Below are 25,168 nucleotides of genomic sequence, written 5' to 3' on the forward strand. Positions count from 1 at the left end.
TGCTTTCAACATAATAAGATTGACTGATTCTTTTCTCTTTCTCCTCCTCCTCCTCCTCCCAAACTGGGCAGCAATTCACAGTTTTTAAAGTTGGATTTTATTCTTTCAACATAATAAGATTCACTGATTCTTTCTTCCTCCTTCTCCTCCACTACCACCCCCTCCTCCTCCTCCACCTTGTCCTCCTTTTAAACTGGGTAGAAATTAAAAATATTTCTAGCTTGTATTTTATGCTTTCAACATAATAAGATTCACTGATTCTTTCCTCCTCCTCCTCCTCCTCCTCCTCCGTCTCCTCCTCCTCCTCCTCCTCCTCCTCCTTCTCCTCCTCCTCCATCTCCTCCTCCTCCATCTCCTCCTCCTCCTCCTCCTCCTCCTTCTCCTCCTCCTTCTCCTCCTCCTGCACTGGGCAGCAAATCAGTTTTTTCAGTTGGACATTATACTTCCAACTTAATAAGAGTCACTGATTCTTTCTTCCTCCTCCTCCTCCTCCACCACCACTTCCTCCTCTGCCTCCTCCTCCACTGGGTAGCAATTCACAATTTTTCTAGCTTGTATTTTATGCTTTCAGCATAAGATTGATGGAGTCTTTCCATTTCCTCCTCCTTCTCCTCCTCCTCCTCCGCTGCCACCTGCTCCTCCTCCTTCTTAACTGGAAAGCAATTTTCAGTTTTTCTAGTTGGATTTTATTCTTACAACATAAGATTCACTGTTTCTTCTTCCTCCTCCTCCACCACCTCCTCCTCCTCCTCTTCCACTTGGTAGCAATTCACAATTTTTACAGCTTGTATTTTATGCTTTCAGCATAAGATTGACTGATTCTTTCCTCTTTCTCTTCCTCCTCCTCCTCCTCCTCCACCTCCTCATCCTCCTCCACTGGCCAGCAATTCGCAGGTTTTCTAGTTGGATTTTATTTTCTCAACATAAGATTCACTGATTGTTTCTTCCTCCTCCTACTCCACCACCTCCTCCTCCTCCTCCTCCTTTTCCACTGGTTAGAAATTCACAACTTTTCTTGCTTGTATTTATTGCTTTAAACATTATAAGATTGACTGGTTTCTTATTTCCTCCTCCTCCTCCTTGTCCTCCTCCTCCACTGGAAAGCAATTTGCAGTTTTCCTAGTGACATTTTATTCTTCCAACATAATAAGATTCACGGATTGTTTTTTCCTCCTCCTCCTTTAACACCTCCTCCTGCTCCTCTTCCACTGGGTACCAATTCACAATTTTTTTAGCTTCTATTTTATGCTTTCAGCATAATAAGGTTGACTGATTCTTTCCTCCATCTTCTCCTCCTCCTCCACCTCCTCATCCTCCTCCAGTGGGCAGCAATTGGCAGGTTTTCTATTTGGATTTTATTCTTCCAACATAAAATTCACTGATTGTTTCGTCCTCCTCCTCCTCCACCACTTCCTCCTCCTCGTCCTCCTCGTCCTCCTCCTCCTACTCCTCTGGTTAGAAATCCACAAATTTCCTTGCTTTTATTTATTGCTTTCAACATGATAAAATTGACTGGTTCTTATTTCCTTCTCCTTCTTTTCCTCCTCTTTTTCCTCCTCCTCCTCCTCTACTGGGCAGCAATTCAACATTTCTCTAGCTTGAAATTAATGCTTCCAACATAAGATTCACTGATTCTTTCTTCCTCCTCCTTTTTTCGACCTTCTCCTCCTTGTACTTTTCCTCCTCTTCCGGCCAGCAATTTACAATATTTGTAGCTTGGATATTATTCTTTCTACACAATAAGTTTGATGGATTTTTTCTTTCTTTTCCTCTTTGTCCTTCTTCTCCTCCTCCTCCTATTCTTCCTCCTCCATCTCCTCCTCCTCCTTCTTCTTCTCCTCCTCCTGGCAGTATTTCACAATTTCTCTATCTTGGATTCTATTCTTAAGTATTTACAACTGGGAATAAGTAACTTACCTTGTGACTTAACTCACGTATTTACAATTGTTAAGTATTTACTGGGCATAATTTACTTACCTTGTGACTTAAGTATTTACAATTGTTAAGTATTTACAACTGGGTGTAACTTACCTTCTGACTTATGTATTCCATTATATTTTTCTGATGTAAAGAGACTTGTGATTTCATGGTAAAACTTTCTGTTCCCCTTTATCTCATGGAAATACCTGTTGTGTTTTATGTAAGCAACTCTTCTTGTAACATCTACAAGCAGACACTGAGTGCAATAAAGGTGTTGGCGAAGCATAGGTTCTCAATCCTGCAGACTCCTCCTGTATGTCATCTTTTATCTTCCGCACACCCCCTATCCAGGTTGGGACCCTCTTGCTGGCCAAGATCCCCCAGCAGACGTGCTACTCTTCTCAAAGATTGACTGACTCTTTCCTCCGCTTCCTCCTCCTTCTGGCAATTCAAAATCATTGTAGCCTGGATTTTATTCTTTAAAGATAATAACATTGACTGACTGTTTCCTCCTCCTCCTCCTTTTTCTCCATCTTCTCCCCCTGGCAGCAATTCACAATTTGTCTATTTTGCATTTAGGCTTTAAACATAATAAAATTCACTGTTTGTTTCCTCTTCCTCCTCCTCCTCCTTCTTTTGTTCTTTCTCCTCCTCCTCTTCCTTATTCAGCCAGCAGTTCACAATATTTATAGCTTGGATATAATTCTTTCAACATGATAAGATTGACTGATTGTTTCCTCCTCTTCCTCCTCCGCCTCCTCCTTTACTGGGCAGCAATTCAGTTTTTCCAGCTTGTATTTTTTGCTTTCAACATAATAAGTTTAATTGGTTCCTTTTTCCTCCTTTTCCTCCTCCTTTTCCTTCTCCTCCTCCTCCTACTCCTCCTCCTCCTCCTCCACCTCCTCCTCCTCCTCCACTGAGCAGCAATTCAAACTTTTTCTCGCTTGAAATTAATGCTTTCAACATAATAAGATTGACTGATTCTTTTCTCCTCCTCCTCCTCCTCCTCCTCCTCCTCCTCCTCCTCCTCCTCCTCCTCCACCTACTTCTCCTCCTAAACTGGGCAGCAATGCACAGTTTTTCAAGTTGGATTTTATTCTTTCAACATAATAAGATTCACTGATTTTTTTTCCCCCATTCTCCTCCACCACATCTTCCTCCTCCTCCTCCTTCTCCTCCTCGTCCTCCTTTTCCACTGGGTAGAAATTCACAATATTTCCAGCTTGTACTTTATGCTTTCAACATAATAAGATTCACTGATTCTTTTCTCCTTCTCTTCCTCCTCCTCCTCTTCTTCCTCCTCCTCCGCCTCCTCCTCCTCTTCCACTGGGCAGCAAATCAGTTTTTTCCGTTGGACTTTATTCTTCCAATTTAATAAGGGTCACTGATTCTTTCTTCCTCCTTCTCCTCCTCCACCACCACCTCCTCCTCTGCCTCCGCCTCTATTGGGTAGCAATTCACAATTTTAGCTTGTATTTTATGCTTTCAGCATAATAAAATTGACTAAGTCTTTTCATTTCCTTCTCCTACTCCTCCTCCTCCTCCTCCTCCTCCTCCTCCTCCTCCTCCTCCTCCTCCTCCTCCTCCACTGGGCAGGAATTCAAAATTGTTCTAGCTTGAAATTAATGCTTTCAACATCATAAGATTGACTGATTCTTTTCTCTTCCTCCTCCTCCCAAACTGGGCAGCAATTCACAGTTTTTAAAGTTGGATTTTATTCTTTCAACATAATAAGATTCACTGATTCTTTCTTCCTCCTCCTCCACCACCACCACCTCCTCCTCCTCCACCTTGTCCTCCTTTTAAACTGGGTAGAAATTAAAAATATTTCTAGCTTGTACTTTATGCTTTCAACATAATAAGATTCACTGATTCTTTCCTCCTCCTCTTCCTCCTCCGTCTCCTCCTCCTCCTCCGTCTCCTCCTCCTCCTCCTCCTCCTCCTCCTCCTCCTCCTCCTTCTCCTCCTCCTGCACTGGGCAGCAAATCACAGTTTTTTCAGTTGGACATTATTCCAACTTATTAAGAGTCACTGATTCTTTCTTCCTCCTCCTCCTCCTCCACCACCACTTCCTCCTCCGCCTCCTCCTCCACTGGGTAGCAATTCACAATTTTTCTAGCTTGTATTTTATGCTTTCAGCATAAGATTGATGGAGTCTTTCCATTTCCTCCTCCTTCTCCTCCTCCTCCTCCTCCACTGCCGCCTCCTCCTCCTCCTTCTTAACTGGAAAGCAATTTTCAGTTTTTCTAGTTGGATTTTATTCTTACAACATAATAAGATTCACTGTTTCTTCCTCCTCCTCCACCACCTCCTCCTCCTCCTCTTCCACTTGGTAGCAATTCACAATTTTTACAGCTTGTATTTTATGCTTTCAGCATAAGATTGACTGATTCTTTCCTCTTTCTCTTCCTCCTCCTCCTCCTCCTCCACCTCCTCATCCTCCTCCACTGGCCAGCAATTCGCAGGTTTTCTAGTTGGATTTTATTTTCTCAACATAAGATTCACTGATTGTTTCTTCCTTCTCCTCCTCCACCACCTCCTCCTCCTCCTCCTCCTCCTCCTTTTCAACTGGTTAGAAATTCACATCTATTCTTGCTTGTATTTATTGCTTTAAACATTATAAGATTGACTGGTTTCTTATTTCCTCCTCCTCCTTCTCCTTCTCCTCCTCCTCCTCCACTGGAAAGCAATTTGCAGTTTTTCTAGTGAGATTTTACTCTTCCAACATAATAAGATTCACTGATTGTTTTATCCTCCTCCTCCTTTACCACCTCCTCATGCTCCTCTTCCACTGGGTACCAATTCACAATTTTTTTAGCTTCTATTTTATGCTTTCAGCATAATAAGATTGACTGATTCTTTCCTCCATCTTCTCCTCCTCCTCCACCTCCTCATCCTCCTCCACTGGGCAGCAATTGGCAGGTTTTCTATTTGGATTTTATTCTTCCAACATAAGATTCACTGATTGTTTCCTCCTCCTCCTCCTCCACCACTTCCTCCTCCTCATCCTCCTCGTCCTCCTCCTCCTCCTCCTCTGGTTAGAAATCCACAACTTTCTTGCTTTTATTTATTGCTTTCAACATGATAAAATTCACTGGTTCTTATTTCCTTCTCCTTCTTTTCCTCCTCTTCCTCCTCCTCCTCCTCCTCAACTGGGCAGCAATTCAACATTTCTCTAGCTTGGATTCTATTCTTAAGTATTTACAACTGGGAATAAGTAACTTACCTTGTGACTTAACTCAAGTATTTACAATTGTTAAGTATTTACTGGGTGCAACGTACTTACCTTGTGACTTAAGTATTTACAATTGTTAAGTATTTACTGGGCGTAACTTACTTACCTTGTGACTTAAGTATTTATAATTGTTAAGTATTTACAACTGGGTGTCACTTACCTTGTGACTTACTTATTCCATTATATTTTTCTGATGTAAGGAGACTTGTGATTTCATGGTAAAACTTTCTGTTCCCCTTTATCTCATGGAAATACCTGTTGTGTTTTATGTAAGCAACTCTTCTTGTAACATCTACAAGCAGACACTGAGCGCAATAAAGTTGTTGGCGAAGCATAGGTTCTCAACCCTGCAGACTCCTCCTGTCATCTTTTATCTTCCGCACACCCCCTATCCAGGTTGGGACCCTCTTGCTGGCCAAGAGCCCCCAGCAGACGTGCTACTCTTCTCAAAGATTGACTGACTCTTTCCTCCACTTCCTCCTCCTTCTGGTAATTCAAAATTATTGTAGCCTGGATTTTATTCTTTAAACATAATAACATTGACTGACTGTTTCCTCCTCCTCTTCCTTTTTCTCCATCTTCTCCCCCTCGCAGCAATTCACAATTTGTCGATTTTGCATTTAGGCTTTAAACATATTAAAATTCACTGTTTGTTTCCTCGTCCTCCTTTTCCTCCTTCTTTTGTTCTTTCTCCTCCTCCTCCTCCTCCTCATTCAGCCAGCAATTCACAATATTTCTAGCTTGGATATAATTCTTTCAACATGATAAGATTGACTGATTGTTTCCTCCTCTTCTTCCTCCTCCTCCTTTACTGGGCAGCAATTCACAGTTTTTCCAGCTTGTGGTATTTTTTGCTTTCAACATAATAAGTTTAATGGGTTCTTTTGTCCTCCTCCTCTTCCTCCTCCTCCTCCTCCTCCTCCTCCTCCTCCTCCTCCTCCTCCTCCTCCTCCACTGGGCAGCAATTCAAAATTTTTCTCGCTTGAAATTAATGCTTTCAACATAATAAGATTGACTAATTCTTTTCTTTTCATCCGTTTCCTTTTCCGCCTCCTCCTCCTCCTATGCTGCGCAGCAATTCAGTTTTTAAAGTTGGATTTTATTCTTTCAACATAATAAGATTCGCTGATTCTTTCTTCCTCCTCCTTCTCCTCCACAACCACCTCCTTCTCCTCCTTGTCCTCCTTTTCCACTGGGTAAAAATTCACAATATTTCTAGCTTGTTCTTTATGCTTTCAACATAATAAGATTGACTCAGTTTTTCCTCCTCCTCTTTCTGCTCCTCCTCCTCCTCCAGTGGGCAGCAATTCAGTTTTTCTAGTTGGACTTTTTTCTTTCAACTTAATAAGATTCACTGATTCTTTCTTCCTCCTCCTCCTCCTCCTCCTCCTCCTTGTCCTCCTCCTCCTCCACTGGTTAGAAATTCACAAATTTTCTAGCTTGTTTTTATTGCTTTTTACATAAGATTGACTGATTCTTTGATCCTCCTCCTTCTTCTCGTCCTCCTCTTCCTCCTCCTCCTCCTCCTCCTCCTCCTCCTCCTCCTTCTGTTTTTTTTCCTCCGGGTAGCAGTTCACAGTTTTTCTAGCTTGGATTTTATTCTTCTAACATAATAAGATTCATTGATTCTTTCTTCCTCTTCCTTTTTTTGACCTCCTTCTCCTTGTCTTTTTCTTCCGCTTCTGGGCAGCAATTACAATATTTGTAGCTTGGATATTATTCTTTCAACACAATAAGTTTGATGGATTTTTTCTTTCTTTTCCTCTTTGTCCTTCTCCTCCTTCTCCTTTTTTTTCTCCTCCACCTCCTCCTCCTCTTTCTCCTTCTCCTCCTCTGTGCAGCATTTCACAATTTCTCTAGCTTGGATTCTATTCTTAAGTATTTACAACTGGGAATAAGTAACTTACCTTGTGACTTAACTGAAGTATTTACAATTGCTATGTATTTACTGGGTGTAAAGTACTTACCTTGTGACTTAACTTAAGTATTTACAATTGTTAAGAATTTACTGGGCGTAACTTACTTACCTTGTGACTTAAGTATTTACAATTGTTAAGTATTTACAACTGGGTGTAACTTACCTTGTTACCTATTCCATTATATTTATCTGATGTAAGGAGACTTGTGATTTCATGGTAAAACTTTCTGTTCTTCTTTATCTCATGGAAATACCTGTTGTGTTTTATGTAAGCAACTCTTCTTGTAACATCTACAAGCAGACACTGAGCGCAATAATGTTGTTGGCGAAGCATAGGTTCTCAACCCTGCAGACTCCTCCTGTCATCTTTTATCTTCCGCACATCCCCTATCCAGGTTGGGACCCTCTTGCTGGCCAAGAGCCCCCAGCAGACGTGCTACTCTTCTCAAAGATTGACTGACTCTTTCCTCCTCTTCCTTCTCCTGGCGATTCAAAATTTTTATAGCCTCGATTTTATTCTTTAAACATAATAACATTGACTGACTGTTTCCTCTTCTTTCTTCTCCTCCTTTTTCTTCTTATCCTCCTTCTCGCAGCAATTCACAATTTTTCAATTTTGCATTTATGCTTTAAAAATAATATGATTCACTATTTGTTTCCTTCTGCTCCTCCTTCTCGTTTTTTCTTTCTCCTCTCCCTCCTCCTCATTCTGCCAGCAATTCACAATATTTCTAGCTTAGATATAATTCTTTTAACATGATAAGATTGAATGATTGTTTCCTTCTCTTCCTCCTCCTCCTCCTCCTGCTCTGGTTAGCAATTAACAATTTTCCTAGCTCGGATTTTAATCCTTCATCAAAATAAGATTGACTGATTCTTTCCTTTTCCTTCTTCTCCTCCGCCTCATCGTCCTTCTCCACTCATTTCACAGCTTTTCAAGTTGGATTTTATTCTTCCAACTTAATAAGATTCACTGATTCTTTTTTTCTTTTCCTCCACCTCCTGCTGCTGCTCCTCCTCCTCCTTCTTTGGGCAGCAATTCACAATTTACATAGCTTGAATTTTATTTTTTCACCATAATAAGATTGACTGATTGTTTTCCCCTACTTCTTCTTCTTTTATTCCTTTTTCTCCTCCTTCCAGCAGAAGCAATTCACAATTTTTCTGGTTTGGATTTTATGCTTTCAACATAATAAGATTGAGTGATTCTTTTTTTTTCCTTCTCCTCCTCCTCCTTCCCCTCCTCCTACTCTTCCTTACTTACTGGGCAGCATTTCACAATTTTTCCAGCTTGTATTTTTTCTTTCAACATAATAAGATTGACTGGTTCTTTCCCTAAATCCACTGACATTAATCAAATATTGGATGATGCTACTGGAAAATCGAGCTTTAAATATACGTTGGAATAAATAAAAAACTACCTTCCAAGGGACTCGTATTGATGTGAATTTCTTACATATGTTTTGTCTAAGTAAAAGAAACCTTAATAATTAAAGCCAGACCAGAACTCCATATGAAGGTTTGAGGTGAAATAATACACAAAAGTATGCAACTTTCTAACCCTGTCTTCTGTACTTCTCCCTAGTAGCAGAGAAGAGAGGAACATCTCCTTCTACAGTCTCCCCTGCTGATCAGTGGAGATAGCTAAATGGTCGTTAGCTGCTTTATGTTCTCAGTCATCTATGATTTTTTACTTTGGAGACACATCTGACATAAAGTAAGCAGAAAAGAATCAGTGATGTTTTAGTGTCAGAGCTTAAGCTTATAGCGAAGCTATACAAAATCTCTGAAATTCCCAGACCAAAGTATTCCCATTAAAAGAAAAAAAAAACTGAATTGTTTTCCAATATGAATATTACTGAGAAAAGTAAATAGCCCATTGCAGTTAGAGTATCTGCCTCTGACTCAAGAGAAGCAGTAAGAAGATTGACTTCCTTTTACATTTTTTCTCAAACTCCAAGAGAGCAAGCAGAGAGGAAGATGAAGAAATACTACAGTGAGCTGGCTAGATGATCAGTACACTCACATGAACAAAAAAGAGCCTCTTTCCAAAGCAAAATACATAGTCAATACAATGTTAATTTGACCACTATGGTTTACCCCAGCACTTTCAGAAAGGATTTTACTACCTTGACTCACTCAAAATAAAATCCATTATTTGCAGAAGAACTAACAGATTAATGAAAGAGAATATAAAGCAACATAGATTTTAAGGACACTAATAAAATTCACTTAAGAAATTTCTCCATTTATAATAGCTTAGCAATTACATTATTATCCTATAGTCTGAAACAAAGGAAATCATATTTTTGTTGTGTCCATTCTCAAGATGAATGCAGAAACCAAGTTCAAGCTCCCTAATTGTTAAATTCAGTTTTCTATTGGGAAAATAACACATTAAAGATGAACATAGAAATGATAGAAATAAAACTTCTAAGCTGGAAACTGACTTCATTACTGTTAAATCGTATTGATAATTTCTAATTGATTTTTATTGTGCAGGCACCTTATATTCCAGAACCATGTTCATCTATTTATCACAATGTATTCTATATGACATATGGAAACTAATACATTACTTCATTAATATTTAAATCTTTCTCTAGTTATGGCTCAGGGATATTTAATATTCTAAAACATAAGCATTTATAATTACATGTTTTACATTTTACTCTAATTTTTAATACTGCCAAAATTATTTAGCATAACTTTTTAACTACATACTCTTTCTCTCTTTACCATTAGCATATCAATCAAATTTGCATTATTCTGCTTTGCTCATTTTATTAAAAGCTAATTCAGGGCACAATTGACTTTTTATTTGTTTAACAAGTGAAGAAATATTTACCCTGAAAGCCATTGCATTGTAGAGATTCATCATCATAGTATAATGTGCTACCTGTGAATCAAGAAGATGGCATACATTTCAGTTACACAAAGACAGTGCAGCCTATTTTTACATATAAAAGATAAGAATCTTTACACATAATACATAATAAGAGTTCTAGCCTTAGAAAAATGAAATCAAATGTTGTATTGAAGAGATAGGCTTCCTAATACATAATGCAAGCTTAACCAGATAAGTCTATGGTAGTCAAACTAGGAGCTAATGGAGATATATGATCATAAAATGCTCTCCGCTGAGTTTGATAATCAATGGTGCTCTACTGAGAATAGAATAACAAAGCAGAAATATTCACAAGTGCTGGTGACATGTAGTATTGTATGATTTATTCACTGGGGTTCTTTTAGCCAAAACTCACAGAAACATAAAAGGAATTCATATTTCAAGACGTCTGGTTTAATGAAAAATTCAAAGAAATGCTGTCTTCAGTCTAAATCATTCAAGGATGTGGATGCAGTGATGGAGCAAAATTGTGCCTTCCAACTATCTATGCAAAATGTTATGTGCGTAGCTGCCTCCTGAGTAATCCTTGGGAATTTTGTTTCATTTAACATTTATTTTAACACCATAAAATCATAAATACAATGATATTATGTTACAGCAAATTCCTTGATATAGTGAAGACTTCCTGAAGTGTTGGTTTCTCTCTAGTAAAGAAACATTTATCTATTAATATACAAATTTCTGTTTCAGTAAATCATTTGACAATGTAGCTTATTTCGATGAAAATATTACTTTAAATAAAGCTTCCCATCTGCTCTCTTAATTAAAAATATAAAATTAATATAATTCATGACAGTACAATAAACAATAAAAGCAATGAGATACATATGAGATATTTTTAACTTTATTTTTATTCAATAAAAATTTATTCACTATAACTTGAGCCCAGGTAATAGCTATTATGTTTCAGGCAAAAATCAGAATAAAGTGCCTTAACTCTTTATAAAGGGGCTTTCTGCCCCATGACAAACAGAAATTCATATAAAAAGGTTTCACTGTAATTAGTGTTGTTTGAATTGCCTGGTCTGATCCAAAGCAAATTGTCTGTGGAGAGCAGCAGGGCTGGATTATTTATCAACAGTCTGAGCAATTAATAAACAGTTGGTTGCAATATGTTGTTTACAAATGAACACAACGGTGTTTCTTTATTTTAAACTCTCTTTCCTCATGATGATAAGCAAGGCATAATTGATGTTTGAGGTGATTTAATATATTTACTTTAATATTGTACTTCTGGAAGTCACATTGAAGCAGACATTGCTATTAAGCATTTCTATAAAGAAGAAATACACTGAATATTACATATTTCCAAAAGTTTGGGTTCCAAAAAAATGTTTTTTGCCTTTCATATCACTGTTTAGTTACCAGTAGAGTGTATGTGTGAGCTTCTGAGCCACAAACCTAAGTTCAATTCTTGACTTTTCTAAGTTCAATTCTATGCCTTGAACAACCTTCTGAAAGTCTCTCAGTCTTCATTTCCATGCTTATGAAACAGGTCATTATATATTTCATTGAGTTGTTGTGAAGAGTAAAATGATATACAGTATCTAAGGTGCTCAGGACATAGCTGATAGTCATTATGAAAGGGATTATCAGTAGTGCTCACGTTACACATTTTGTAGTTAAAAGTACATAATTTAACTATAAGTAAAATTCCAAAAAGTATAAAGGGCTCAATTTTATTATGAACTAACAGGAAAAAAAGATTCAGATTTTGAGCCTAAGAATTCTGAATCCTGTAGTTAAGAGGTAAAAAAGCACTTTGATTCTCACACATTATTCTTACGTGAACCACTAATTGACACCACATTTATTCTCAACTTTCTAGCCCAGATGCTTTAGAAAGTACTGAAAGAATCATATGCAACTAAAATAGTCATATTCATAGAGACAGAAATTAGAAAGTGGTTACCAGGGGCTGGAGGGAAGGGAGAGTTATCGTTTAACATGTACAGAATTTAAATTTGAGAAGATTTAAAAGTTCTGGAGATTAACAGTGGTGTGGTTACATAACAGTGTGAATATACTTAATGTCACTGAATAATACAATTAAAAATGATAGAAGTGGTAAATTTTATGCTATGCATATTTTACCACAAGTTTTTAAAAAAACTAAAAACATTACATGCGAATGAACTGCATTAACATAAGCTATCTAGGAGATAAATATAAACACTTTAAACTTATGTAAAATTTTATCTGTCTTTGTTTTTCCATTCTGAAAATGATAATGATTTGTTATATTAACATTAACCCTTTGGGTTACCTGAACTTAAAATATAACTCATAGAAAGCTCTTGTTCTTAAAAACTTATTTTCTAGAATTCTGTCTTAAAAGGTATATTTTCATTCCATGAAATTGGGTAAGCAAAGCATATTATACCTACCAAATGTTAATAACCTTTCCAAGAATGACAAGCAAGTTTCATGTCTCAGCAAACAAAATTATTTTTTATTAATTATCTATTTTTAATCATCAAGATATCAAGTCTACTTTAAAGGGGAAGATTAAAGATCTGGAGTGAAAAGTAAGTATAACAGAATTAGGTTGTTTTATTGTAGTGGAAACACAGTGCTCAATTATAGATGTTCACCAAATGTTGAATAAAGAAAAAGAGGTAGGGGAAAAGAACAGGAGAGAAAGATAGGGAGAATTGATGTCTTGCATTTACATTAGATAGGAAGAATTTCTGGGATTACAAAATAGCATTTGAACATTACCAACCATTTGTAAGCTGTATGTGGCCTTTGTCATATTACCTAGCTCAATTTTTAGAAAGCTTATGAAATGTTTTAGAAGGAATATATTCCTTTTGAAAACACAATTAATTTTCTGACTGTTTGATATCACATGGATCTTTTAGACAGGGCTGCTATTCAATGGAATTAGACCAGAGAGGTCATGCTTATTATTTAAAACTGATGTCCTTTCTGATTTGTTGTCCACCAACTGTGATAGGTGACCCTACTGTATACATGGCTAAGTATTTTTAATGTTATCCTGCTTGTAAGACAAACTTCTGAGAACTCAGTTTCACCTACGGTTATGTTGGTTTTCTATTTTATGTTGAGAATTTGATGCTTTCATTTTCACCTATCATTTCCAATTATTCCCTGGGCTTTGTCAAGTCTTCTTTTTCCCCTGACTGAACAACTTACAATCTTCATACCTGCTTATTCTTATGTTTAATCTATTTGGAACAGCTCTTCTAGATTAATTTTGTAAAGTATTGCTTTTATCAAGTCCTTTTTCAAATTTTTTAAAGCATAGACTTTCAATAGTTTCCAACTGTTTAAAGCAATGCATCCTAATTGGGCTGATTGATATAACTAACACACCTGAGTATTTCAGATCACTAGGAGAGAGAGAGAGATAAAATTACAAGCTAAGGCACATGACACTTCATGTTTTCTATTTCTCCATAGGATAATGATTACTGATGAGAGTATATCCCATATTTAAGTTTCATTTTTTGCTATCAAGTGAATTACAGTGGGGCAAGAGATAAAAGAGAATTGCTCTCTTACAGGTCAAAGTGATAACCAAAATTCACCAAAATCAGGTGCCAATCATTTTTTTCCAATTATCACTCCATATTCCCTTTCCCTTAAACCTCAATTTGATCCAATTACTGGATGTATTTGTCTCCTAAACTTTCATATTTATATGACTTTGCTTGCCTGAAATGTCTTACCATTCCTTTTTAGCTGTCCAAATCCTATCTCCCCTGTTTTCCTTACAAGCATTTGTTTATAGAATAAATTACTTTATCTCCCCTACTACAAGTACTACCAAGTGGAATAAGATGCTAACATTCTCCTAACTCCAAGGGTACTTTCAAACCATTTCAAACCAGTGGGATGAACTTCTTTAATTAAAGAAATAAATAACAGAACCCACTTTTAATCTGAGGCTTTTCAACTTTATTAGTCTCTATCCCTTTTTGGTGTTGTTATCCTTCCTTAAGCTTCTGGATCATACTATCCTCTATCTCTTCTTCTTGCCCTCCCAACTTGCTCCTGATACAGGTTATGAAGATTTCAGGTGACCACAGTCGCTCATGCCTGTAATCCCAGCACTTTGGGAGGCCGAAGCAGGCAGATCACTTGAGGTCAGAAGTTCAAGACCAGCTTGGCCAACATGGTGAAACCCTGTCTTTACTAAAACCACACACACAGAAAAAAATCAGCTGAGCATGGTGGTGGGTGCCTGTAATCCCAGCTACTCAGGAGGCAGAGACAGGAGAATCACTTGAACCCAGAAGGCAGAGGTTGCAGTGAGCTGAGATCATGCCACTGCACTCCAAACTGGGCGACAGAGTGAGACTCCATTTCAAAAAAAAAAAAGATTTTGACACCTAGGTTAAAGTCTTACTGTTCATCGGAACTTCTGCCACTATCCCAAGACATTTCATATTCATATCAACAGCACAGTCAATTACCTAATCTCACAGTCACCTACCTTTTCCAGTCCAATGAGCCTCACTTCAGTTTAGCCTTATATTCCCAAAGAATGCTACAGACTTTTTCAACTATGACTGTTCCTTGTTTTAAACCCAGACTGCAAATTCTTCCCCATCAAGCCCAGGAGGTTTAATTTCTATTAAAAGACTGTTTCACCTAATCTAAACAGATCTAGTACAAATCTCTTCTCTTCCTCAGTTTAAAAATCCTTCACATATTTTCATATATAATATACAAAAACTGCAGTTGTTTTTGTTATACGAACATACCATAAGCTATTTAATCTTTCCTTTATTGCTGAGCATTTTGGTTGAAAACCAAGAAAATATGAGCTTCAAGGATGAAATGATCAACCATTTCAAGAGCAAAACACTTAAAGTAATATATAATAATTTTGAGTAACATATCTAAATAATTTGACAAGTTCAATCATTTGCTAGATCGAACAATATAAAAGAAATATATGCATTAAAGTGATGAGAATGAAACCTTATAGAAGCCATGCACAATGGACAACACATCTAATGAGCCTGAGGTTTTGTTATTTTCCAGATTACAGCCATCCACATTTCATAATTTTGAGTATAATTTTTAAATTAATATCCAATCAAGTAGTTATAAGTATTTTGTGCATATGCTTTGCCTTGTTTGCTGACAATTGATAATAATTTGGTCATTATTAACAATTCTTTTTTCTTTTTTTTTTTTGAGACAAAGTTTCCCTCTTGTCACCCAGGCTGGAGTGCGATGGTGCGATCTTGGCTCACTGAAACCTCTGCCTTCCGGGTTCAAGCAATTCTCCTGTCTTGGCCTTCCGAGTAGCTGGGATTACAGGCACCTGCCATCATGCCTGGCTAACTTTTTATTTTTAGTAGAGACAGGTTTAATCATGTTGGCCAGGCTGTGGTCTTGAACACCTAACCTCAGATGATCTGCCCACCTTGGCCTCCCAATGTGCTGGGCGGGATTACAGGTGTGAGCCACCATACCCAACCTAAACAGTTCATTTTTAAAATACTATTATTTCCTTAAATAAAATTTATTTTTTATTTTTATTTTATTCCTTAAATAAAATTAAAAACCAATTATTTCTTTCTCCCAGTTACTGGTTATATTATATTTAAGACTAGGTGAACCAAATCTAAACTTATAATTATGATGAAAATGTGTTGTTAAAGTTTTAAATTAATATTAGTAACTCTGAGCCGTAAGTTGTTCTGTATTTGGAGTTAGACCCTAAGGGAAAAAAATATATATATATCTATATATATCTATATATATATATATAGATATATATATATATATATGTTTCAGTTTTCTTGTATGACATGTGAAGGACGATGCCTTATTATCTTATAACTGATTTGGAATTCCTATTAAAAAAATATGAAAACCATTGGGCATTTTCTTATCTAAAAATAAACGTGTTCATCTAATGAAGAGAAATAAAAACATCTATGGAAGTAACTATGTCAATCTCTTATCAATTTTAAAACTAGTGTCTGGTATTTTATACATTTAGCCATCTATGAAAAGAGCAAATTATTGGCATTTATCATAACAACATAAAATGGAATTTAAAGTTAATAAAACTTTCATTGTTCTTCTTTTAAAGAATGAAATATGAAACTGTTGAAAAAAGTATTATAAGGTAAGCTGTATAGGAATACTGGGAACCTTGATTTCATCAATATATAATGTTATTTTTATAATTTAAATAATTTTTCTTTTTCTTTTTTTTTTTAAGATGGAATCTCACTCTGTTTCCCATGCTGGAGAGCAATAGCACAGTCTCGACTTACTGCAACCTTTGCCTCCCAGGTTCAAGCACTTCTCCTACCTTAGCCTCCTGAGTATCTGGCATGTGCCACCACACCCAGCTAATTATTTTTTGTATTTTTAGTAGAGACAGGGTTTCACCATGTTGGTCAGGCTTATCTCAAACTCCTGACCTCAAATGATCTGCCTGACTCGGCCTCCCAAAGTGCTGGGATTACAAACATGAGCCACCGCACCCAGCCATAACTTCTCTTTTTAATCATAATCAATCTTCATAAATTAAATAGTTCTACTATAGGCTATTAATACATTTCAACAAAAATTTTAATTAAATTGAATTTTAATGGGGTTGCCATACATACGTTATTCACTAGATGATCTCAATTTCAAAACATAACATTGACCTATCTAGGAATACAGTTATATATAATTATTTTATAACACATCATATCAAACTAATTATGTACTACAATAGCCTTTATACTTCTCTGCTGTCAGACTATGGTGATTCCAAAATAGCACATTTGATATTAAACATAATGTAAATTAGGTAATAAAACACTAAAAAGGAAAGCAAATTTAAAAGCATAATAAAATGCATACAAGCCATCGTATGTAGTTTTTACAGATAAATTCACTCAAAAAACGCACAAATTGTTAGTGCTCTAAAAGAGGCAAATGAAAGGATATTTCTTCATTTTTCTGGTACTATTGCTTAAAAGAATGACTTATTTTTATTTCCCCATTTATGAAATGAAGCAGTAAGGGGTAAGGAAAAGCTAACTGGAACACTACACAGCTAAAACAAGATGGGTCCCCAAACAGTAGGACCATTTGAGTGTACAATGAAATGGACAGGCCACAGTAAAATTATACCAGGAGCTCAGCATGTGTAAAATTCATGTGTCCTGAGCACATGCACCAGTTGACAATAAGCTTCTTATTAATAAAAAGAAGAATCAGAGCACATCCTCAATAATAGGAAAGGGTTTTCACAGTTGTGACACAACATTTCTGTACCTCTAAGATAGGCAAATTTGGGTTATGTTGTTAAATATAGCAGCATGAAAGTCAGCAGAAAGGTAAAATGGAAGTCGAAAAGAAAAATAAAGACAACAGTCATACAGGAAGCAAAAAAGAGCCAAACAAATCACAAAACAAGACTGGAATAGCTCTACTATTGTGGGTTAATATGTCACTGTAGTGCAGAGCACATGACCCTTTAGGACTTGATAAGCTATTTGATGTCACCATGAGAATTATTTAAAAGCTGGATGGAAATATTTTGGTATGGGAGAATTTTGAGGAAAGTTGTCTTTCCTTACTAAAGAGATCCTAGAACTTTGTCTTTTCATAGTCCTCTTTCTGCTTGAACTTTTTCACGTTTGATACTCTTGACAACTCCAAGTTTCCTGTAAGTTTTCTCTTCTGATTCCTGTGATATTGTGTCACTCATTTTCCTCTTATTCTGATTTTTAATTCCCTTTCCTCTTCCTAAATCCTACCTAATGCATTTCATAAGCCTCAGTTCTTAGACACTATTCTGTATTGTTCACATACCTTTTTTCATTAGGTAGAAAATCCTATCATCTTATAACTATGGATCTAGAACCTTTAAGTCCAGTGCTGACCTTTAATCTAAGCTCCCATTCAACAGTGTGGTTTAACAAATACTTGTTGGTTCTCATTCTGATGTGCCAGAGATTTTGCTGAGTTTGCACCATCGCCTTACAAGATATCACCACATGGAGGTGTCCTAACATCATCACAAACTCCAAAAGCTCCAAACATCTTTGTGTAAGCATCACTGAGTAACCCATTCGGAATGTTTCTTATAAACATCCCTGCTTTTGTTATCTTTATAACTATCAATCAGCTTTGCTGAGATAAAAATAACAACTATTGCAGTAGGTTACAAAACCAAAGAAGTTGATTTCTGATTCCCATTACACAGTTAAGCTAAGCTATGTCCCACACATGTTTTCATTTCAGCCCTAAAGTTGAAGGAGCAACCTGGATCTGAGGTATGCTGTTCTTTTGCCAGAGAGGAAGACTGAGAACATGGCTTTGAAGCTTCAGTTTGGGTGTGGCATATATCCCATCTGCTCAAAACACATATCCAAGCCCCAGATCAGTGGGATGGGTATGAATCATCCTTTTTATGAAAAGGGGGAGATAGGATGGCTAATTTTGAACAAAAATACAATCCACTCTGGCATATATTGATATTAATCATCATCGATATTGGTCATAGCAAACATCTTCCAGCTTGTATCTCTGTGAATCATTTATTTATCCAGTTGGTAAAAATTTCAGTAGGCCTCTTATGTGTCAGTTACTGTGATATAATAAACAGACTCATCATTGCTATCAGGAGCTTCCAATGAAATGAGAGAGATGTAAATAAACCAATGTATCAGTGAGACAAATGCCTACATGACAAGCTCTTAAGAAGACAAAACTAGTATTTTCAGTATTTCTGAATTTTACTTTCCACTAAGATCAGGAAAAGTTGATCTTCAGGTAAAGTCTTGAGGGATACATAGGAATTCAGACCAATGAGATACATGTAAGAGTGAAAAAGAGTATTCCAGGCAGAGGGAAGAGCATTTGCCAAAAATCTTTAGGTGGTAAGGACACTGCACATTTGGGAAATGGTAATTGGTTGAATATGATTAGGGCATATTTATATAGGTATAACAAGTGATATTAGATAAGAAGCAATGGTTAGACCATGGAAGACCTCACATGTAATGTTAAGAAACAAGGACTTTACATTATGTGTTATGGGAAGGAGGACTACAGGCATGGCAGCAAAATGATGCAGTTAGTTCGGATTGGAATCAAGAGGCTTTTAAGAGGGAAAGTAAAAACGATTTTATGAGAAATAGAAGGTGGCGGGTAGGGAACAAGAGGTGATAAAGAGTCTAGGGTGGGGCCGGGCACAGTGGCTCAAGCCTGCAATCCCAGCACTTTGGGAGGCCGAGGCTGGTAGATCACGAGGTCAGGAAATGGAGACCATCCTGGTCAACATGGTGAAACCCCGTCTCTACTAAAAATACAAAAAATTAGCTGGGCATGGTGGCACATGCCTGTAATCCCAGCTACTCAAGAGGCTGAATCAGGAGAAATGCCTGAACCCAGGAGGCGGAGGATGCGGTGAGCTGAGATCATGCCATTGCACTCCAGCCTGGGTAACAAGAGTGAAACTCTGTCTCAAAAAAAAAAAAAAAAGAGTTTAGGGTGACTGTTTCTCAGGGTTGTATTTCTGGTTGAATGGTAGTACTCTTTACCTAAAAAAAGGAATACAGGAGGACCCAATTTGGGCCACATGTGGGACATCCAGAGAAGATGTTTAGTATTTAGTATGTGGATCTAGAATCAGGAGTTGAGAACCCTAGGAACCTCGAGTACCATTCTTCATCTGTAAAACAGATACCACCTGCACATTCTTCTTAACAGAACCATTGCTCATGACATGAGACAATGATTGTAAAAATTATTTAAAAATAAAAATCCCTTCAAAAATATATTAATATAAAATTATTTTATAAAAGTCACACTGAACTCCTTACTAACCTTCTGGTATTTCCCACTATCTGCATAATTTAGAACTATGTAATTATGTCTGTATATGCTATGCTCATTCCTAATTTCAAAATTTCATTCATTAAGCGTCAGCTCAAGTGTCACTTCCTTGACCTTCAGAGCCTACATTAACTTCTCACCTGAATACTTATTACCTCTACGTGTGTGAGTTTACGTGTTTATGGGCAAAGTCTCTTTAAATTGACTTTCTTTTTGAATTGTTTTATTTAATAGATAATACATTCACATTGTTTAAAATCAAAATGCTACAAAAGAGTTGACATTGAAGTGTCTTTCCTATGCCTGTTCCTCAACTACTCAGTTCTCTTCCCCCCCCCCCAGGTGGTTAATATCATCAGGTTTTTTGTGTATAATCATTCCAGAGATCTTTCCAGAGTCAAGCAAACTAAATCAGTGGCTTTCAAATCATGCCCTGATGGCTCAGGTGACAATAGGAAACACAGGAAAAGAAAGGAAGCAGTTGCATTTGTCTAGCTTTGAAAATAGTTTCACCATGTTGGCCAGGCTGGTCTCAAACTCCTGACCTCAGGTGATCTGCCTGGCTTGGCCTACCAAAATGCTGGGATTACAGACATGAGTCACTGCACCTGGTTGAGACCTCTTTTTAATCCAACATATAAGAGTTTATATATTTTGGTAACTGTTTTCAAAATATTGACCTTGGGAATGTATATTTATTTTAATGATGCTGGGGTTGCTGAAAAAAAATACTTATACAGAAGCTGGGTGTGGTGGTGGGCACCTGTAATCCCAGCTACTAGGGAGGCTGAAACAGGAGAATCGTTTGAACCCAGGAATATCTTTTTTTTTTTAAACCAGGAATGTCTTATATGCATAAATATAGTCAACTGTGTTTGTCCATACGATTAACATACAACTTGAACTTTTAAAAGTATTTTTTATCAACCCCAGCATCATTAAAATAAATACACATTCCCAAGGTGAATACTTTGAAAACAGTTACTGAAATGTATAAACTCTTACATGCTTGATTAAAAAGAGGTCTCAGCTGAGTGCAGTGACTCACGCCTGTAATCCCAGTGTTTTGGGAGGCCAAGCCAGGCAGATCACCTAAGGTCAGGAGTTTGAGACCAGCCTGACCAACATGGTGAAACCTCATCTCTACTAAACATACAAAAAGTAGCCAGGCATGGTGGTGGGCACTTGTAATCCCAGCTACTGGGAGGCTGAAGCAGGAGAATCACTTGAACCTAGGAATGTCTTATATGCATAAATATACTCTACTTTCGTTGCCCATACCATTGACATACAAACTCAATCAACTATAAATAATGGGACCTTAATTCCTTTGTGATTTTGTTTAAGTAATCTGATGCTATCAAAAATTGGTTTGAAGAAGCACCTGGTGAGAAAATTGAGGACTATATGAGCACCAAACCATTTAGTGATAGTAGGTGACTATAACCCATTCATTGAATAAAATAGAAATCCCTGACTTCATACGCATATAAATACATAAATACATAAATAAATAGAAGAGAAGGAAAATCTCTTATAGCAGAATGCTGGTAAGGAAATGTAGAAGTGATGGAATTAAAAAATCACTGTTGAACAAATATAGTAATAATTGATTCTGGTAACAATCATCATTAAATGCTAAACCTAGCACACAAAAGTTTAATGAGAAAGAAGAGGCATACATATTCTTTAAATATCCCCTCATAAGAGACAATAGTAAACTGACAGTGTAGAAACCTGAGAGACACGACTTTAAACAGTCAACGTTAACAACACTTACTGAAGAAAATGATGACATATGCATCATAATACGATGTATTGAGACGTATTTTGGCTAAAATACATAACCAGAACCTAACACTGAATAAACACTAGCAAACAAAAATTGAGAAATAATCTGAAAAATAACTAGTCTGTAGTCTAAAAAATATTAGGGTTATAAAAGTTGAAGATAGGCCAGGCACAGTGGCTCATGCCTGTAATCCCAGCACTTTGGGAGGCCGAAGCGGGTGGATAACGAGGTCAAGAGATCGAGACCATCCTGGACAACATGGTGAAACTCCATCTCTACTAAGAATACAAAAAGTTAGCTGGGCATGGTGACACGTGCCTATAATCCCAGCTACTCAGGAGGCTGAGGCAGGAGAATTGCCTGAACCCAGGAGGCGGAGGTTGCGGTGAGCTGAGATCGCGCCATTGCACTCCAGCCTGGGTAACAAGAGCAAAACTCCGTCTCAAAAAAAAAAAGTTGAAGATAGACTAAAAATTTACTCTAAATTAAAAGTGACTAAAGAGACACAACTACTAGATATGAACTACAAAGTGAAAATCTAGTTTGTACCCTGGAAAAGATTTTTGCTAAAAATGACATTATTGGTGCAATCAGTAAAATATAAATAGAGTCTAGAGATTAGATAATAGTTTTGTATAGATGTCAATTTCCTGATTTTAGTATTGTAATAGATTATGTAAACAATATGTATGGGATATATTTAGAGATAAGGGGGCATAACTTCTGCAATTTTTTGTCGAATAAAATAATGCATATAGAGAAAATATGAATATAGAGAAGAGGAAATAATTTTATCCCTTGATTAAAAAAATGTAAGTGGAGAATATATGGGAGTTCTTTGTACTATTTTTGCAACCTTTCTGTAAATCTAAATTTTTTTCAAAATTTAAAATTTCTTTACAAGTGGCCTGATGCCGATTGCAATACAATAAATTTTAAAAATCCTATGCCACCTGGGCACAGAGGCTCATGCCTGTAATCCCAGCATTGGGAGGCCAAGCCAGGCAGATCATCTTAGGTCAGGAGATTGGGACGAGCCTGGCCAACATGGTGAAACCCCGTCTCTACTAAACATACAAAAAGTAGCTAGGCATGGTGGTGTGCATCTGTAATCCCAGCTACTCAGGAGGCCGAGGCAGAAAAATCGCTTGAACCAGGTAGGTGGAGGTTGCAGTGAGCCAACATCACACCACCACACTCTAGCCTGGGTGAGAGAGCAAGATTTCGTCTAAAAAAAAAAAAAAAGTAAATAAATAAATAAAAATCGTATGTCAAATTTAGAAAGAGAGTAGAAAAGGAAGAGAGAAAGAAGGTAGAAAAAGAAAATTTATATTTAAAAATAGTGTTTAAAAGCCAATAGAAATTTCACATACAAAAGAAGTACTGATATTTGATTACATTGTTTCCATACTTGCGGGACAAATGGACCCAAATGTGAAATAAAGATGCTGCATTAAGCTGGGAGGGGGTGGCTGACATCTATAATTGCAGCACTTCGGGAGGCTGAGGTGGGTGGAACACAAGGTCAGGGGTTCGAGACCAGCCTGACCAACATGGTGAAACGCCGCCTCTGCTTAAAAATACAAAAACTAGCCAGGCGTGGTGGTGCACACCTGTAATCCCAGCTACTTGGGAGGCTGAGGCAGGAGAATTGCTTGAACCCTGGAGGCTGAGATTGCAGTGAGCCAAGAGCATGCCATTGCACTCCAGCCTCTGCAACAGAGCACCTCTGCATAAAAAAAATAAAAATAATAATTTAAAAAAAAGATTCTGCATTAAATCTTATAAATTAAGTTTGGATAGCAAATGGAATATATATTATAGCCAATGGAATTATTTGGTTTTATATGTCTTTCAATAAAAAATATGCGTTGTTTGTATGTATAGCAAATAAAAGGTTATTACTAAAATAGCTGGGCATTCAAATTGAAAAAAAAAAAGAAAAAAATCAAATCTCTTCTTCACTGTTTAAACATAAGACATTATGCCCAGGAAACATCAATAACACTTCCTTCTATCTGACTTCATCTGCTTCCATTGGCTCTCTATCCAATGTCAGCAATTGTCAAAGAGTCTTAAAACTTTTGTTTCTACAACCACACTCATTTTCTTCAGAAAAGAATCTTATGAAGATTATGCAGATTTAACTCTTCAGCAATATGTGAGTATACATTTAATTATATTAATTTTTATTACTTATTATATAAATTACATATATATAATTAATGTACAGAGACATAGACAGTAATAAAGAAATACAAATTATCCTGATTACCTTTAATATTCTAAAATATAGAGTTCTAGATTCCAGGGTTATAAATTAAATAGCAGTTTAGATGGATTGATGGTAAATCCAATATCTACCTTAAAGGCTGAAAGTCTTTTTTCCCTCTTCAATTTTCTTTCCTATTTATTATAAATACAGCTTTAAAGACATCTGTCTTTGTGCTTCTTTGCTTTCCTCTGAATTTGTACAGTCACTAATTCTAAGAAAGACAAACTTCAAAATGTAGGAGGTTTCCTGAGTCACCGTTTAAAAACTGTATGTCTGTCTATATCCATCCATCCATACATCACACTCAACTCACATATAATGAAATCATCATGTGATTATGCACCAGTGAGAGAAATATGAAGTGGAGCTAATTTGATTTGAAAATCTCGCACTTTTATTACTCCAAGCAAACTGCCTCAATAGTTTCTGAATACTAACAACAGCATCACAAATGAAAAACTACCATTTTTGGTCAGGCATGATGGCTCACACCCATAATCCCAGCACTTTGGGAGTCTGAGGTGGGCTGATCATGAGATCAGGAGATTGAGACCAACCTGGCCAACATGGAAAAACGCCGTATCTACTAAAAACACAAAAATTAGCTGGGTGTGGTGACTCATGCCTGTAATCCCAGCTACTCAGGAGGCTGAGGCAGGAGAATTGCTTGAACCCCAGGAAGTCGGAGGTTGTAGTGAGCCAAGATAATGCCACTGTACTCCAGCCTGGCATGATCTCGGCTCAGACTCTGAAAAATATTCTGAAAAAGAAAGAAAGAAAGAAAGAGAGAGAGAAAGAAAGAGAAGGGGAGGGAGGGAGGGAGAGAGGAAGGAAAGAAAGAAGGCAGAAAGGGAGGAAGGGAGGAGGGGAGGAGGAAAAAGGGGAGGAGGGAGGAGGGGAGGAGGAAGGAGGGGAGGAGGAAAGGAGGGAGGAGAAAAGAATGAAAAAAAGAAAGAAAAACTACCATTTTTGAGCACCAACTATGTGCCAATCACAGTTTCCGGTATTTTACATACAGTGTTTCACTGAATTTTCACAAAAAATCTGCCAAACATTCTTATCCTCATTTTAAAGACAAGAGACAAAGGAAGGTCCACACAGGTTAAATAACTTGCTCACAGTCATCAAACCTCCATCATCAGGTCTGAAGCCTGTGCTGTTTCTACAGTTCAGTGAGAGTCAAAATGTAGGTACAAGACTCAGAGACACTGCATGTTAAATGCTTGCCACAGTGTCTGGCACCTAGCATATATTCTGTAACTATTAGGTATATTTTTTTCCCAATTTTT

General features: G+C 37.0%; 1 protein-coding gene across 7 annotated transcripts in view; it reads right to left on the reverse strand.

Annotated features, from left to right (window-relative positions):
- Positions 1-25,168, reverse strand: part of LOC118148367 (spermatogenesis-associated protein 17-like) — a 75,308-nt gene that overhangs the window by 26,639 nt on the left and 23,501 nt on the right. For 3 of the 7 annotated variants that reach the window (XR_008477062.2, XM_054246439.2, XM_078352493.1), the window contains one exon: positions 7,643-9,972. Coding sequence is in view for 4 of the 7 variants with exons in the window: in XM_054246439.2 (XP_054102414.1) it covers positions 9,838-9,972 (135 nt within the window). In the remaining 3 variants the exon portion in view is untranslated. Of the gene's footprint in view, positions 1-7,642; positions 9,973-25,168 lie in introns of those variants that run through there. The other 4 variants (XR_008477063.2, XM_054246440.2, XR_008477064.2 and 1 more) reach the window with 2 other exon arrangements.

This window comes from Callithrix jacchus, chromosome 16 (genome assembly GCF_049354715.1).
Source record: "Callithrix jacchus isolate 240 chromosome 16, calJac240_pri, whole genome shotgun sequence".
Taxonomy (NCBI): Eukaryota; Metazoa; Chordata; class Mammalia; order Primates; family Cebidae; genus Callithrix; species Callithrix jacchus.